Source organism: Heptranchias perlo, chromosome 25, assembly GCF_035084215.1.
Source record: "Heptranchias perlo isolate sHepPer1 chromosome 25, sHepPer1.hap1, whole genome shotgun sequence".
NCBI classification, from domain to species: Eukaryota; Metazoa; Chordata; class Chondrichthyes; order Hexanchiformes; family Hexanchidae; genus Heptranchias; species Heptranchias perlo.
Genome location: NC_090349.1, coordinates 36,849,512 through 36,867,025, shown reverse-complemented (window position 1 = coordinate 36,867,025; position 17,514 = coordinate 36,849,512). Strand labels below are relative to the sequence as shown.

General features: G+C 41.3%; 1 protein-coding gene across 1 annotated transcript in view; it reads left to right on the top strand.

Annotated features, from left to right (window-relative positions):
* The window catches only part of fam222aa (family with sequence similarity 222 member Aa), a 268,663-nt gene that overhangs the window by 25,186 nt on the left and 225,963 nt on the right, over positions 1-17,514 (top strand). Inside the window, exon 5 of the mRNA XM_068006030.1 lies at positions 1,375-1,463. Coding sequence (XP_067862131.1) covers positions 1,375-1,463 — 89 coding nt within the window. The remainder of the gene's footprint in view (positions 1-1,374; positions 1,464-17,514) is intronic.

Here is a 17,514-nt window from a genome sequence, read left to right as displayed (position 1 = left end):
AGGTTTCAACCATTGTTTCAGTTGGGAAGTGCACCGCCAAGTGTAGTACTGAGCTATACAGACCAGGCAGGTTGCAAATTCAATCACTAGTTTGTGCTGACTTAGCTGATCTCAGCCTAGGCAGTGCTAAAGACACAATTGGCCTCAGTGTTCCTGGGCACGGATGGGGGAGGGGAAACAAATCAAGTTTTCCACTCCTAGGCCTGAATGTTGCTGGAGTAGAATAGATGCCATGTTTGCCTAACAAGTCACTGTACTTCAAAAGTAATTCATTGCATGAAGCAGTTTGAGACATTGATGCTATGTAAATGCAAGTATTTTTTTATGAACCATGCTTCCAGTATTAAGCAGGAAATATTTGAAGTGAGAGCAATATGATGAACATACAGTATGATAATCACAGATAATAAAAAGCAGCCTCCGATTCTTCACCTTAAGGCCAATTTTCCAAATGTGCACTGCCAGCACAGAGCTTCACCCAACGGGAGTGCATATCAAGAAATCGTGGGCACGGTCCCCATGATTTTCCCTCTATACTGGTGAGGCTTTGCACTGGCACGTGCATTCGGATAATCAACCCTATGATGTGAGCACTACGATGATTCTACTTGAGGCGTTTATGAAGAATAATGAAAGAATACAGAAAGCACTTGCATTTATATAGCACCTTTTACAACCTCAGGACATCCCAAAGCGCTTTACAGCCAATGAAGTACTTTTGAAGTGTAGTCATTATTGCAATGTCAGGAAATGCGGCAGCCAATTTGTGCACAGCAAGCTCCCACAAACAGCAATGAGACAATGAGCAGATAATCTGTTTTACTGAAATTGGGGAGGGGGGCTTTGAGGGATAAATACTGGCCAGGACATCGGGAGAACTTCCCTGCTCTTCTTTGTAAAGTGCCATCCTGGCTCAATGGGGCTGGGATAAGATAATTGACTCTTGTTGTATCAGTTTGAAATAGACTTGAGCTACAATATTCCACAAACTGGCCCATCTAACTTTAAAACATCATCAATGCTCGCACAGTGTGGCTTTTTTTTTAAACCTGTGAGAATTCACTTTGTTTTAAAACACAACACTTAAACATATCTTATTCCCAACTCTTTTCCATGAAGAAAAAAAATGATCAAAAATTTCAAACTGTGATACCTGTTGAAGACATTTAAATCACAGAACCTCTCCTTGACTCTGCAAATGCTGGTGGGATCGGCGGTGGATTTCTGGGGTACGCGTATCTTGGCACTTATACTGCGCCATCCCGTGGATTTTTGGGACTCACGTGCTCTGTGGGAGTGAAACCGCACATGGAGAGGAAAAGACAAAGGGACAGAAAAGATTTTAACTGTACGGTATTTTCACCTTATCCACAGATGAAGAAGATGAAGATAGAGTACAACCCTTATGCCAAAGGTGCTCTACCACATGCAAGCAGTAGAAGACACAAGAACACACCACAAAGGTTGGTGACTATAAATAACTACCGAAGCGGTTAGCAAATGTTACAAGCAGCAAGGTTATGCTGTACTGATACGTGAAATCTACTGTAATTATTTCAACCCATTGTGAAAGGAGTAACCATGATAATGATAACTACTAGTGGTGGTGATGGGTATAGCAGTGTGGTGGGACACTGAGAAAATGTTATAAAATACAAAGTTTGGCAATTCGTTTAAAAAAAATTGTAATCACTTTTCATTCAGCAAAAAGTGTTAATTGTACTTAAAGAAGAAATGTTTCCTGGAGGGAAAAAAATACTTCCTTGGAATAGGTGAACTGGTTAAAGGTTAAGGAAGAGCTTGAACAGTTACAATGTGTCAGGTGCAGTCGAGAAATAGAAAATGAAACAGACCTGCGAGTCTTGATGATCTGCAGTGACACTCATTTTGATGTATGACACACTCAAAGGAACCACATCTGTGTGTGTTTAAATGGGTTTACAACCTTTCTCACATGTTTTGATCGCAACTCCAGCTCCTAATATTTCCTTCATGTTGAAACTCTGGACCTTTAGAGAGTGTGAGAGATAAGTCGGTGTTACTTGCAAGCTAGGGAGTCGTTATATTTAGCAGCTCATTTAAAGCTCGTTGGAAGTTGGCAAGTGGAATTTTCCACCCTTTGTTAAAACACTATCCAAATACCTTTGGGACTGGGGTTTGAATCCAGTCCAGGCTGACAGGATGAAAATGTCTTTGCTCACTTGTGATGCGGCTAAGGGCCCAGAATGAAATTAGTTTGAAAAGTTTCAAGCCAGTTTCTCGTACGGAGATATCCAGAGAAAAAAAAAATCTTTAGTCTGGCACTAATTGGACTAACTAAGACTGAAGAATTGCTGGTGTGGGAAATAGGAGTTACACATGGACATAATTGAATTATAAACATTCCTGAAAAGCAACATTTTTTTAAACCTCCATATAATTTAGTACCTCTTGTGATACTTCTGAATTTGTTAGATTTACGGAAGTTGTTCAACATAAACCCTTTCCCTCCCAATTCCTCAGACTCTCCATGTCCTCCAGACCATGTCCTTTGCAGATTAATTTGTGACGTCCAGTCTCTGACGATACAGCAGGTTTATAAAGGGTTGATGGAGTGATCCAAAATATTGTTGGCAGACAGATCAATATTATTCTTTTCTCAGCGCCTATGCTGTTATTGATTTTTTTGTGTTCCCTGTTTATGTTGTGCCTGCACTTTGCACAACTGATGCATTTAATGTGCTGAAAAAAGCCTGTTGCCCTGAAAAGCAACACAGTGAAAGCTGCAACATCCCTTTTTATTGGCCTGTATTTGTAACCTTATTTTTAACCAGCCAGTGATTTTTCCCCTTTAGCTCTGTGAGAAGTTATTTTCATACCCTGACTCTGTGTTAATGACCATTAAAATGACAGTACATAACCCAATGGACATCACATTTTGGCACCTCTTAAGGGTCTACATTTTCTGCACTCACTTAAGTCTGTTCAAATCAAAGTAAATTGGAAAGAGGTTTGGGTCAGAAAAGCAAACCAACCAAAATGGAACACAGATATCAAAAGGTTTCTTAACAAAAGTTAGCTCCTCGAACCTGGCAGATAAAAGCACTGCCTGGTGTAGTACAGAGCCATATAAAGAAGATCCAAGATTCAATTTAAGGTCTGTGTTCAGTTAGCTGATCTTCATTGAGTGACATTGGTTCTATAACTGGCCTTGGTTGCCTGCACTAGGGAGGAGAAAAAACAATTCAGCTCCTGATCATTATCTAGAAGCTTCTTCTAGAAAGTACACACGTGTGGACGTTGGATGAGATCAGAATTGAGCTTGTGTTTGCTGTTCACCAGTGTTGAGTAGTCTGCCTGGGCTCGCATGTGAATGAAGTCCATGTGGGAGAGGAACTGAGGATGGCTAGCTTCTATGCAACGATACCCTAGCAGGAGCCAGTGCCTTCAGGGAAGCAGGGGAGAAAATGGGATAGGAAAAAAAAGTCTTAGTGTAACATTCTTGCGTGGGGTAGAAAATTGTGGGTTCAAGTCCCACTCCACAACTTAACCAAAGAAACTAGGCTCATACTTCATTGCGGAACAAAGGGAGCTCTTTGGAGATGAGATTAAATCTACCTGTAGTTCAGACAGGCGTTAGAGACTATTGTAGGGGGTGTCCAAGAGGCAGCCCGTGAATCGTGCATCAGATGCAGCCTGCGAGATTTATTGATCCAGCATGTGAAGTTCCTGCCAATTCCTGTCTTCTCTGCATTTATGTGTGAACCCAGTTTCAGCTCTTTAAAGTTCCTGGTCCTCGAAGTCTGTAAAAAAGGATCTCCCTGACTGGTCAAAATCCACCAATCAAGGAGCAGCCCTTTTCAGTCCTCCAGACCTGGAAACCTTAAAGAGCGAGAAAGTGGAGGTCTTGCTTTGTGTGCAGGGTGGCCTCACTTTTGGAGGTCTCTCTTTTTTTTTAATACAGGTCTGCTTTTTGTGTGTACAGGGGTCTACCTTTTGGAAGTGTCACTTTTTAATGTGTATGGGGAGGGGCTCACATTTTTGTGCAGGAGGCATAATCATATGCAAGACACACACTGGTTAGCATCCAACTCCAAAAGGTTGGACATCCCTATACAACTGGAAGAAGAGCAGGGAGTTCTACTGGTGTTCTGGCCAACATTCCTTCCTCAACCAGCATGACAATTCATGCTGATTGCTGTGTGCATATTTGCTTATAAAACAAGTCATTCTACTCTTAGTACGTGAAGTACTTAGGGTGTTTCTGTGACATGTGATAGGGAGCAAGTCTTTCTTTCAGGCAAGGTAGAACTATACCTGCTCTATACTTTTTTTTCCAATGAAACCAGAAGCTAATTACAGTGGAGGTGTGGGGAGACTTGACTCACTGCTTTGCTCTACTAGTGAGTCATTTTTATTTAAATTCAAAAGTGCAGTCGACAATGTTATCTTGACTTAGTATCACGATGAACCATGAAACCCAAACTGCGGTTTTGAAGTGTAGGCTGGGGTTACAGTTCCACAGGTGAATCTTGAGGATCGGCTACCTATGTTACACGAGCCTCATTATCAGCACTCGCAGCTAGATAATTTTAATCCCGTTTTTATAAGAGGGTCCTACTAAGCCAGTACCACATTTCAGCAGGTTCTGATCTGAATCTTTAGCTTCAATGCTCTTACCTGACTCTATCTTTAACATCAAAGATTGGACAGACTTTACAGTTAAACCTCACATTAGTTCAGTTACCGAAAGAAATTAAACCAGAAACTTAAATTGCCTTAAGTATTTGGAAAAAGGTTACAGAATTTCATATGAATATGCGGGAAGTATCTCATTCTCACTCTTGATTTATGCAGTCATTAAGATGAATGGCTAGAGCGCTGGGAAGTGAAACTGCTTTCTGCTTCACAAAGTGTCAAAGAGTCAAAATTCTGCCTCTATAGTGCCTCAAGACTACATTCTACTTATCCATGCTGTTTACCTATTCCTGTGCAGCAGGCATTTTCCATTTCGACAATGAGAATGTGTGGTTAGTTGCTGCAAAAACAAAGGCAGGAGATCTGCATTAGGTGTTCATAGCAACCACATGCAAACATTCTAGCCTGGAAAATAATCAGCTCTGCTGCACTGGTGTAAGTGCATAAGCTTGGAGGTGAGGGAAGAGGCATTTAAGGAGATGGTGGTAGTGAAGAAAAGAAGCCGAAGGTTATCTTTACTCTCTAGCATTATCCTAGAGTAGTAGTATTTTGACAGAAGAGAGTGAGACCAAATAGCACTTGATGTGATACAGCCAGATCTAGAGATGGATGTTTAAACCAATAACAACAAAATTTGCATTTATACAGCACCTTTAAAATAGCAAAACGTCCCAAGGTGCTTCACAGGAGTGTAATCAGACAAAAATTGATACCAAGTCAAAAGAGACATTAGGACAGGTAACCAAAGAGGTAAGTTTTAAGGAGTGTCTTAAAGGAGGAGTGAGAGATTGGAAAGCAGAGAGGTTTGGGGAGGAAATTCCAGAGCTTAGGGTTTAGGCAGCTGAAGGCACGGCCGCCAATGATGGGGTGAAGGAAGTTGGGGATGCACAAGAGGCCAGAATTTGAGGAATGTAGAGTTTTTGGAGGGTTGTAGGGCTGGAGGAGGTTGTAGAGATGGGGAGGAGCGAGGCCATGGAAGGATTTGAACACAAGGATGAGAATCTTAAATTCGAGGCGTTGATGGACCGGGAGCCAATATAAGTCAGCGAGCACAAGGGTGAAGGGTGAGTAGGACAGTGCGAGTTAGGATACGGGCAGCAGAGTTTTGGATGAGCTCATGGAGGGTGGAAGATGGGAGGCCGTATAATAATGCACCAGATACATTTGAGGAAGTGAAGATATAAGCCGCATCAGGGCAATAACCAGGATGGGGCAGTGTAAAGATTTTGATGGAGACAAGGGTATCAAAAGTCGAGGTTGAATAAGTAGGCAGCTACAGAAGATCATGGCAAGTGGAGGGCCAAAGGCTGGGCAGTTTGGAATTTGTAAGTAAGTGGGGGGAGTTTTTTTCTAGGTGGGTACAAAGAAGGAAGTGGAGTTGGAAGGATAAGGTGCAGTGGTGGTGAGGGATACAAGGAAGTGGTTGGAGATGGCCTTGTCAGTGATTGAGACCGTGGGAGTAGAGACTCCACAGGAAATGGCAAGGGGGTGGCTGTGAATATGAGTAGGAGAGATTTATGGAGGACAGGAGAGCACTGAATTCGGAGCGAGCAAAAGGAGCTGAGACAGAGATTGAAATCTCCGAGGATGAGGAATCATTCCGTGCTGAGGCTGGGGGAGAATATCCAGTGAGAAACTTGGGGTGGGACTTGGAGACGGTGGTAAACAACCAGAATTTTAAAGGAGAGGCGAGTCGAGTGGAATATGGTGAGGTGCTTGAAGGAGAAGGTACTAGAGGAGTAAGAGGAAAAACCAACATGTGACTTGGTGATAAGGGCCACAGCATCACTGCGGCACTTTGAGCAGGGCAAGTGAAAGTACAGCTAGGTGGGGAGGCTTTGCTAAGGGACAAGGTACTTTTATATTGGTACAAAAGGCACCGAGAGTGGCATTTAAGCAGACATCTGTGACATCCAAGCACCACTCCGGTTGGTCATCATCAGGCCAATTTGGTGGAGGCACTTGTTTTCTGTGATATCAATGACTGATCTTGGAACTCGGGAAAAGTTGGTTTCTGAACGCCATTGGAGGCATGAAGTTTGTCTCCTTTACATTGTTAGTGTGCTGGTGATGGGGAAGTAGCAAAAATCTTTGGCTGATAGCACAATATCAATATACAAATATCTCATCATTGAGGCTGCATTTTAAAAGAAATTTCAAAGATTTATAGCATAGGAATTACTGTTTTGATAAGAATGGACATGAATTTATGCATTTGTATAATATTCCTGTCTGCTATTCTAGCAGATATTAACCAAGCAGGTTAATAACTGCATTTAAAATTGCAGATAAAAGAATGTTCTGCAAATGTGTTAAGAATGAATCTGCTAATACTGCTAACTGTTGATATTTCTAGCTTCGTATCATCAACATACCTGTGTTTATTTATTGATTTGAAGAAAATCATTTAAACCTTGATGAAACTATCGGGGAAACTGGTTTGTTGGAACCATTGCTGAGTGCAACAGTGCAGGGTGCTGAAATAACATCAGTAGTCATTAGTCCAGGCTGCTTCAGTTTCAACCACGCATGTTAATCCAGCTCCCTTGCAGTGTCAGATTCAATTACTGTTTCAAGCCAGATTCCCCTGATGTCATCAGCATTCACTGTTTAAACAGTTGCAAGGAGGGAGTGCTCTGGCCTACCCTAACCTGTTGATCAGCCTCCTAGCAGCACATTTCTTTGTCAAATGCCCTTACACGAGGACCTGTATGAAGCAGCTGGTGATGAGTAAACCTGGTTTGCAGCTTAGGACTTGGTTGACTAGAACATCAAGGTTGCTGGAATATCATTACGTACTATCCCAGATAGGTCCTTGCTGAAGGCAGTTGTCTGTCAAACAGCTAACAAGGAAACTTTGAAGTTTAGGCTGACAGCTGCTGGAAGAGATTACCTGGTATGTGAGCTCACACTCATATCCGTGGATGCTTTGAGTTGCAAAGGCAAATCAGTTGCTACTCGAGCTCCGGACCTCCAATGATGGAACCATCATTTGATGGGGTATATCCATATTGTGATCAGGAGGATAATGGCAATTCACTCAGAAATTTTATGGTGAGTTGTGCTATCATCATGCCATTGAGGATGTGTTCCTGGTGGCTGCTCTCTGCCTAGTGAGGGATCAAACTTATAATTGTTAGTAGTTTAATGATCCTTGTGTACGTGCGGGAGGTTGTTAAACAGGATCACAAAGATCAAGTTAGTTTCACGATGGCATTCCTCACAATTGGAGATTGAATCTAGGCCTATCCTCCTTGTTGGACTCGGGTAATACGATACCTGAACCAGACATTCAGGTCTACATTCCAGGACATAATTGATGATTCACCAGCCAGTTTGCTCATTAATGAGGCATGAAGGGGTACAACTATCATCGGAAGGTGAGATTTTTCCCACAGCTCCAGTTAACCCTGAAAACCATCTAATGGGTAAGGTTGTCCTAATTGGACAAGCAGTGGAACATAGTACTCTGTGCTGATAAGCCATCTAGTTTTAGCTACTTAAGCTCCAGTGCATTTGGGGGTCCCCAGGCCACAGCTCTTGCCAACCTGTCGATAGATTATATGGATTTAGGTGAGTGGTGTGTATCTATATAAGGGGAGTGTTAATTCCATATCAGACAAATGGAAACTTTCTACCTGTGTAGATTTCTCACTAATTTGGTTTGGAAACTCAAACGTAGCGATGGGTTTCCGTGCACGTTAAGATATCTGGTTGATCAAAATGAATCGCTGTTTGAACAGAAATGTTTTTTGTGACTGCTGTAGCGTAGGGCTAACTTCAGGACAGGAGGCAGAAAATTGGGATAAATTTTAAAAATCATCATATTCCAAATGATAAAGACCTAGATTTATATGGGACATTATCTTATGCCTCAAACATTTCAAAATGCCTCATGTACATTGAATTACTTTGAAGTCATTCAATTGTCTATGGTTATGCAGGAAAATTTGGTAGCTAATTTGTGCGCGGTAAGGCTCCAGAAACAGCAATTAGGCAAATATCCAATTAATCTATTTTGGTGCTGATAGTTGAGGAAGGAATTTTGGTCAATGGGAGAACTCCTTTCTCCTCTTTGCAATGGACTCTAACATGCACCTGAAACATTGGAACAGGTAGCCAAGTCTCAGTTTAATGTCTCATCAGAATGAGGGCACCTCCGACGCTGCAGTATTCCCTTGTGCGCTCTCTGGAGTGTCAGCCTAGATTATGTTTTCTAATCCTGGAGTGAATCTTGAACCCACGGCTTCTGATGTAGATGCGAAAGTCATACCAACGTAAACCAATTTGACACTATGATGATAAATATTATGTTGATCGACTGACATCACAAAGCAGATTCAACTGATCTTTTTCAGTTTTCAAGAACTACAAAAAAGTTAGCATTTCTGATTATTTTTTTTCAGCCAGTCTTCCCAGTGACCAGATTTAGTGAATTCAGCAGGCTTTGGAACATTGGTTGACGCCAGCAGAGACAAATCCTTCAGAACTGGTGGCACAAACATCCCACTGACACTAGTAGAAAAGAAGCTACAGTTTTTGAGATGTAGGAGGTCCACTTTTATGGTTAACTTAATTTGCATGTGTGCATTGAGTCTAATTAGGTTTGTTCATTAATAGATTATCCCTGAAAGGGTAAAGATGATATGTATATAGGCCTTACAGTTTGAGAGTCACGAAGAAAAGTCCATTTATTTTCTAATTGACCCATGTGAATTGGGTCACATTAGCATTTTTAATTATGTGATTCCCTAACTGCCTAGTGATTATATCCTCCACATTTTTGAGCTGATAATGAAAATATGAAGAAAGCTGAAGCTGAAAGCCTCGATGTCAGTTCTTTGAACTGTTATATAGCCAAAGTTTACTGACCAACAACACCCTTTATCAAGGGCTAAGAACCGCATTCTTTATAGGGTCATGCAGAAATCCAAAGTGCTCTGTGTATAGGATACAGTCTCTGAAATTATTGTGTTATACCTTTCCACTGAATCTTCTCTTTCATAACAGACATTTTTTTCTCTCATTTTCTCCTTTCTTGTACTGAAAGTAATGACGTACAGAATTTAGTTTAATGGGCACTGACACTCCTTTGGTATCTCATCTCCATGATCATTCTTTATGTGTGTCAGCAGGTTCTTTGATCACGGCAGGGATCACACCCAGTATCAATGAAACAAATTATGGGGATTTTTTGGCTCTAAACTCACAGCTAACAGAAATTAGGTTGAGATTGCCCAATATTTATTTCAACCAGGACCCTTGCATTGGGAGAAAGGACTGCCCATCAATCTTGGCAGGATTAAAATCCAGGTCCCAAAGGTGAACGGACAACACAGAAATTACAGCACAGGAAGTGTCCATTAGGCTCATTCGCCCTTGCCAATGCTAGCTGTCCAATTGGAACTATCTACTCTAATCCCATTTCTCTGTTCTTTTCCTTATATTGTTGTATTCTTCCTTTTCAAATACTTACTAAATTCAACTTTAAAAGATATTATTGTCTCTGCCTCAAAAACCCATTATGGTAAAGCATTCCATGTTCTAACAATTAAAAATAAAGTCTTCTAGTTTCCCCTTTTGTTCTGCTAGTGATAATCCTCATCTACGCTCCCTCTTTTACTGTTTACCTTCTCAAAACCTTTTATATTTTTGAAAGCCTCTATTAAATTCCTTGTCTCCATTGAAAAAGCTCCAATTGTTGAAGCCTTTCTCCATAACTACAATTTCTCATTACTGGTATCATTCTCGTGAATCTTTGCTGTACCCTTTCCATAGCTTTAAGATGCTTCCTATAATGGGCTACCCAGTACTGCATACTCCAACTGTGGTCTAACCAACATCTTGTACAAATTCAACATCACTTCCTTGCTTTTATATTCAGTGTTTCTATGTATAAAACCCAAAATCCTACTTGCCTTTTTCAAGGGCTTTTTAATCCCACCTTTTAAAGAACTTTGTATCTGCACCCCTCGATCTCTCTGTTCCTCCATTCCATTTTGGATCTTACCATTTAGGGTATACTTCCTTTCACAATTCTTCTTCCTCAAATTCACATTTCGCTGCATTGCACTGCATCTGCCACCCATCAACCCAATTCACTAACCTGCCTATGTCTTCCTGCAACCTCCAGCATTTTTCCTAGTCATATGCCCTTCACTGAATTAGATATTGCCAGCAAACTTCAATATCATTCCTTTTGTATCTATGGCCAATTCATTTATATAAATGGAAAATAAAAGAGGTCCCAGCAGAGATCCCTGTGGCACACCACGACCCACCTCCTGCCAATCTGAAGAACATCCATTTATCCCTATTCTTTGCTCCCTGTCCCCTCTCTCTATCCATGCAGCAATATTATCTTTAACACTATGTGCCTTCATCTTTCTAACAAGTTTCTCATGTGGCACCTTATCAAATGCCTTCAGATCCATATATATATATCTACTACATTCCCTTTATCTACACATCCATTTCTTCAAAGAATTATATTGCGTTAATCAAGCATGACCTGTCCTTTACAAATCCATGCTGACCATACAACAACCCAGTACACCAATCAGACCACCCTCCACCCCCTCCATTTTTCATTTTTAAAGATTAGCAGAGTGGTCTTTTAATATATGCTACATCAAGACACTTAAAATTAATCAGCATGGCACTTTTTAAATATTTGATACTAAAATCATAGCTTAGATGGTTTTAGGTATAATAGTGATATCAAATTTTCAACAAGTATATTTGGATTGGTATTTATCAATGAAGTACTGTGATTGAACAGAATTTCATCATCAGCACCCCTTTACAAATCAATAGTTATAAGTGATGTGGTGTGGTACCCGAGTCTGCTGCACAATAGAAAGGGTTGATATCAAGTCTAAAATTAAATAGGGGATATGATCAGGACAGAGCAACAGTGGGATGTGGTTTGAGTCATTCTACATCTAAAAATAAGAGCTGAATAACATCATACTTGCCACCAACAGGCAAAGTACAGGAATTTTTTTTACAGAAAGAAGAAAGTCGAGTGTCATCCACGAAGATTAAAGGCAACAAACAAAAGCTAATGTGGCTTTATGAATGTGTTATTCCACAAAGTTACTAGAATTTTTTAAGGAGACAATCGCAATTCAGTATGAATAAACAGCAGTAGGCATTTTATATTTTAACATCAAGAAAGCATCTGATAGTCTTTTTAAAAAGTTACGGCTCACGAAAGATGAAAGAGTGAAGATGTGAGTTGAATGGGAAATTGGTTTCATAATAGAAAATGAGGGTGGTTATAAATGGAACTTATTCAGGCCAGGAAGCAATGACTGGCCAATTCTCACAGGGATCATTCCTAGGTCTCCTGCTATACATTATATTTAATAATGACCTTGAAGAGGGGACTGTAGGCAAAATATCTAAGTTTGCTTACAATACAAAATTAAGTCTGAAGTCAATATGTGAAGAAGAGCTGAATGTCATCCAGATGGATATTTAAATACTTTAAAGGGAGAGAGAAAACGGAACTATAGGCCAGTTAGCCTAACAGCAGTAGTAGGGAAAATGCTAGAATCTATTATTAAGGACATAGTAACAGGGCATTTAGAAAATCAGAATATGATTAGGCAGAGTCAACATGGTTTTATGAAAGGGAAATCGTGTTTGACAAAACTATTAGAGTTTTTTGAGGGTGTAACTAGCAGGGTAAATAAAGGGGAACCAGTGAATGTAGTATATTTGGATTTTCAAAAGGCATTTGATAAGGTGCCACATAAGAGGTTGTTACACAAGATTAGGTCTCATGGGATTGGGGGTAATATATTAGCATGGATTGAGGATTGGTTAGCGGAGAGAGAACAGAGAATAGGAATAATCGGGTCATTTTCGAGTTGGCAGGTTGTAACTAGTGGAGTGCTGCAAGGATCAGTGCTGGGGCCTTAGCTAATTACAATATATATCAATGACTTAGATGAAAGGACCGTGTGTAATAAATCCAAGTTTGCTGACGATACAAAGCTAGGTGGGAAAGTAAGCTGTGAGGAGGACACAAAGGGCTCAATTTTAGGGGGCAATTGTGGGTGCGTTCAGGGCGGGGGGCTCCGAAAATCGCGGAAATCCCATTCAGGTTCAGAAGTCGGCTCCAATCTGCCGACTTCCAAATTTCCCAGGGACCCACCTGTGTCCGTGCGGGCAACCCGAAATCGGAAGCCCCGCTGGCTATTAAAGCTGGCAGGACGACAGTTAAAGAGCCAAATGTACCTCATTGAGGTACTCAAGGCACTTTACCTGTGACAGATTAAGTGATTATAACAATTTTTAACTTACCTGGGCAGCTTGCCCACCACTTCTGATTCACGCCTGGTGAAACTAGGCGTGAAGGGCCGGATCAGGGAAAAAGAAACCTCTTCACCCCCCCCCTCCACCAATATGCTCTCGATGTCACCCTCCCCTCCTGATCTTTCCCCTCCCCCCCCCCCCCAGAATCTTCCACTCTCAACCCGATCTTCTCCTTTCTCCAACCCCCCCACCCCCTGATCTTCCCCTCTCCCCTCCCTGCCCGAACTTACATTCCAGCGCCGGATGACATCTCGCTCTCTCTTTCTCTCCACCCCTGGCGTTGCAGCTCCTGACAGCAGCTAGCCTGTCAATCAGGCTGACTGCCGGGCGCGAAACCCGGAGAGGACGTTAATCATCAGCAATTAACATGCGATCGCGTTAGCAACGTTGAGTTTTGTTCATGTGGGTTTGCCACGCGCAACTTCACTGCCCCCCACCACCCCCGCCAACCCGCCACCATTGCAAAATCGACCCCAAAGAGTCTGTAAAGGGATATAGACAGGTTATGTGAGTGGGCAAGAAGGTGGCAGATGGAGAAACATGAGGTTATTCACTTTGGTAGGAAAAAAATAGAAAAACGGAAAGTTAACATGCAGGTACAGCAAGTTAACATGCAGGTACAGCAAGCAATTAGGAAGGCAAATGGTACGTTGGCCTTTATTGCAAGGGGGTTGGAGTACAAGAGTACGGAAATCTTGCTGCAATTGTACAGGGCTTTGGTGAGACCATACCTGGAGTACTGTGTGCAGTTTTGGTCTCCTTACCTAAGGAGGCATATACTTGCTTTAGAGGCTGTGCAGTGACGGTTCACTAGATTAATTCCTGGGATGAGAGGGTTATCCTATGTGGAAAGATTGAATAGAATGGGCCTATACTCTCTGGAGTTTCGAAGCGTGAGAGGTGATCTCATTGAAATGTATAAGATTCTAGGAAGGCTTCTCAGGGTAAATGCTGAGAGGATGTTTCCCCTGGATGAAGCGTCTAGAACTAGGGGACATAGTCTCAAGATAAGAGGTTGGACATTTAGGACTGAGATGAGGAGGAATTTCTTCACTCGGAGGGTTGTGAATCTTTGGAATTCTCTACCCCAGAGAGTTGTGGATGCTCAGAGTATATTCAAGACTGAGATCGATAGATTTTTGGACTCTAAAGGAGTCAAGGGTATGCGGATTGGGCAGGAAAGTGGAGTTGAGATTGGAGATCAGCCATGATCTTATTGAATGGCGCAGCAGGCTCGAGGGGCTGTATGGCCTTCTCCTGCTCCTATTTCTTATGTTCTTATGCCTAGGTAGGTAAGTGACAAATATCTTTCAATATTGGTAAATGTATGCATATAGGTATTATAAATAGTAATTATGATTACGTAAGAGGTGCAATGTTCCAGAGAAAGCAAAGGGAAGATTGGGGTGTGATAGCTGATCCATTTTTGAAAACATCTCCATATTGTAAGGTAGTGATGGAAAAGGACAAAGTGAATGTTAAACGTTATAGCTGGGTACAAATAGTACCAACAGAAGTGGAAGTAATACTGATGCTCTATAATACACAAGTGAGACCACACTCAGATTACTGATACCTTCAAAAGACAGAGGGATGGTGGAAAGATTAGGAAGAATCTAGGATGGGAGATGATCTGGGGACCTAGTTTATTCTCGCTATAAAAGAAAGGTTCATGGGGGCTGGGGGGAGGTTGGCGGGGGTAGAAGGCATGATCGAGAGTAGAGCAGTTCACTTTATCGATGCCCTTGCCACTGGACTCAAATTCCTCTCCACCACCAGCAAACAGTGGCTGCAGTATGCCTGATCTACAGGACGTACTGCAACAAATCATCAAAATTGCTTCAACAGCATCTCCCTTACCCACAACATCCACCATTACGAAGGTCAAGAACAGCAATGTCATGGGAACACTATAACCTCCAAGTTCCCCTCCAAGTCACACATCATCTTGACTTGGACATATATCGCCATTCCTTCATCATTGCTAGATCAAAATCCTAGAACTTCGTACCTAACATTATTGTAGGAGCACCATCACCTCAAGGACTGTAGCGGTTCAAGGAGAAAGTCTACCATCGTCTTCTCAGGCAACTAGGGGTAGGCAATAAATGTGCCTTGCCAATGTCACCCATATCCTGAGAACAAAAAAAAGGTGAAAGTGAGAGATAGAAATATTTGAGGAATCAATGGAGGAGAACAGAGTGCCTTGATTATAAAGAAACCATGGGTCTGAAATTCTTCTGTGTGTTATTTTTAACATACAGAAGAATTTCAACTCTTTGACTTCTTATTAAGCACATTAACGTTGATTAGTGTTTGTGTCAAATGCCTATGAATTTCAACTCTGCAAGTTACCTAGCATTAGTGTCCAATTCCGTCACTTTGAATTATGAATTTAAAGAATAAACTGCAACTTTGTGCAGTTAAACTTGAGTTATTCAAAAGGAGCTGGATAGATCTAGTTTAAGGAAGTTAGAGTGGTATTGGGTTATATTAGGATGAACTGGAGAAATTTCTGGTAGAGAGGATGTGAAAAGGTATGCACTTGGATTTGGATTTGTGGGACGATGGATTTGTGGTTCCTCAATGACTCTGAATGCACTGTATTGTGTGATTCTGAATTATACAAACCAGGATGGTCCCAGCCTCAAACCTTGATCTGTGACATGTTATCTGATTTCCGTAAGATAGAAACACTACAATTGGCCAGCTCCCCAGAAGAAAAATCAGTCATGGTTCCCCTCCTCCACTACCACCCCCTCCCCCCCCACCCCCCATCACAGCTGAACACTCATCTGCAGTTTACTGGATGTTTATCAATGGCAACACAGTGATTTTCCTCTCCTGAATTAGCCCTGGAATATTGAGGCAATTGTACCACTCCTGGCCGAAATGAAGGATTTAGTATGATAAAATTCCTAAGCTAAACTTGGGCTTGAATTTGTAACATCATGAACGAATATTAGATGAGTTATTCTGCTACCCAATTTTCCTTGCCAAGTTTCAGCAACTAATGAAATAAAAACTCTCCAAGAAATAAGTCACCCCTGCAATTAATTCAATTTCAGATCAAGCCTAACATTAACCTTCAGCCCAACCTCCAAATCTAACCTTATCTGTACTCCTAACCCAGGAAGATTTTATTTCGGGGCAGGTTTATTTACTGTCAGTGGCGGCAGCAAGGCCAGTAGGAATGGCATCTAGCTAGGTGAGAGGTTTCATTGACAACAAGGCTGCAGGAGTGGGAACAAAGCAGAAGGGATCTACAACAAATAGGAAGCCTTTAGGAACAAGGCAGGATTGCTTGGCAGCAAGATCAATGGGACAGGGAAAAACATAACGAAAGGTTAAAAATGTATACCTACCTGCACTAATAATGGAAAATCACTGGTTTGGGAGTGCATGACAGTGTTGGAATTACTGAGAGTGAAGTAAACACACAGAAATGTCTTCCTAATCTCACACGATCCAATGACCAATGAAAGGAGGCCACTGTTGAAAATCATGCGACAAAAACAAGAACCAGTACGCTAATTAACCAGTGAGACTAAACAATGTCCCAGACTGTCCTGGACCACTCTAATCCCACCGGGCCAATGGTTTGAATACAGCCAGGCTGATGAGTTGAAAGTCTCACTATCTCAGCCCAGTTCCTATTGGTCCGCAGCACAAACGTTCTCATAATTTCACACCAATAAATCACGCTTACTCACAAAAGCCAGAGGATGACTCGTGAGATTTGCAAATGGCACACTGGGTGTAGAAAGAGTCATTTTCTGAAGTTGATGTTAAACTGTACTGTTAGAGTGCAGAGAGAGCTTTACTTTGCAAAATAATCAGACAATATCTGACCTGAATAGCTTAGTGCTAATGCAGAGTTCAAAAAATGAATACACTTTTCTTCATTAATTTTGCAAGCACAAAATTAATTTTAAAAAGAATAAAAATAATGTTGTATGCACCTTTGGCAAAATACTGTACTCATCCACTTTATATAATCTACGGTCAACTGATCTGTGAACATTTTTAAAATCTGTTACTTGCGAACAACCAATAGGTGGTATGCTGAACCTTTGTAATTGCTAATTTTGCTGAGCTAGACAAGTCTCAATCTATTTTGATATCTGTGCTAAGCAATTAATAACTTATAGCATCTCAAGAAGTAAGCTTTTTGATTTATTAATACTGTTAGAATTTTTCTTATTGTTTGAATCCCATGTCTGCTAATGCTGGCATATTCTTTGCCAGTGAACTTATTCCAGCTAATCACATCTGGATTGATATTGCTCTTTACTTGTATCTCTATCAAGCCCATGTGGTTTCCTCTTCATGTGGCTGTAGTCACTGGACCTTGTGTCATGGTTTGCTTACTGTCGTGTTTCTTCATTCTGTGTGGTTACTGTTCACTCATTTGGTGAATGCAACACATATGCTATTTAATCAAAACAGTCTACAAGTTACAATGACTGTGGGGTGATGGAATTCAAGACTTAACTTAAAGGATCTGCATTT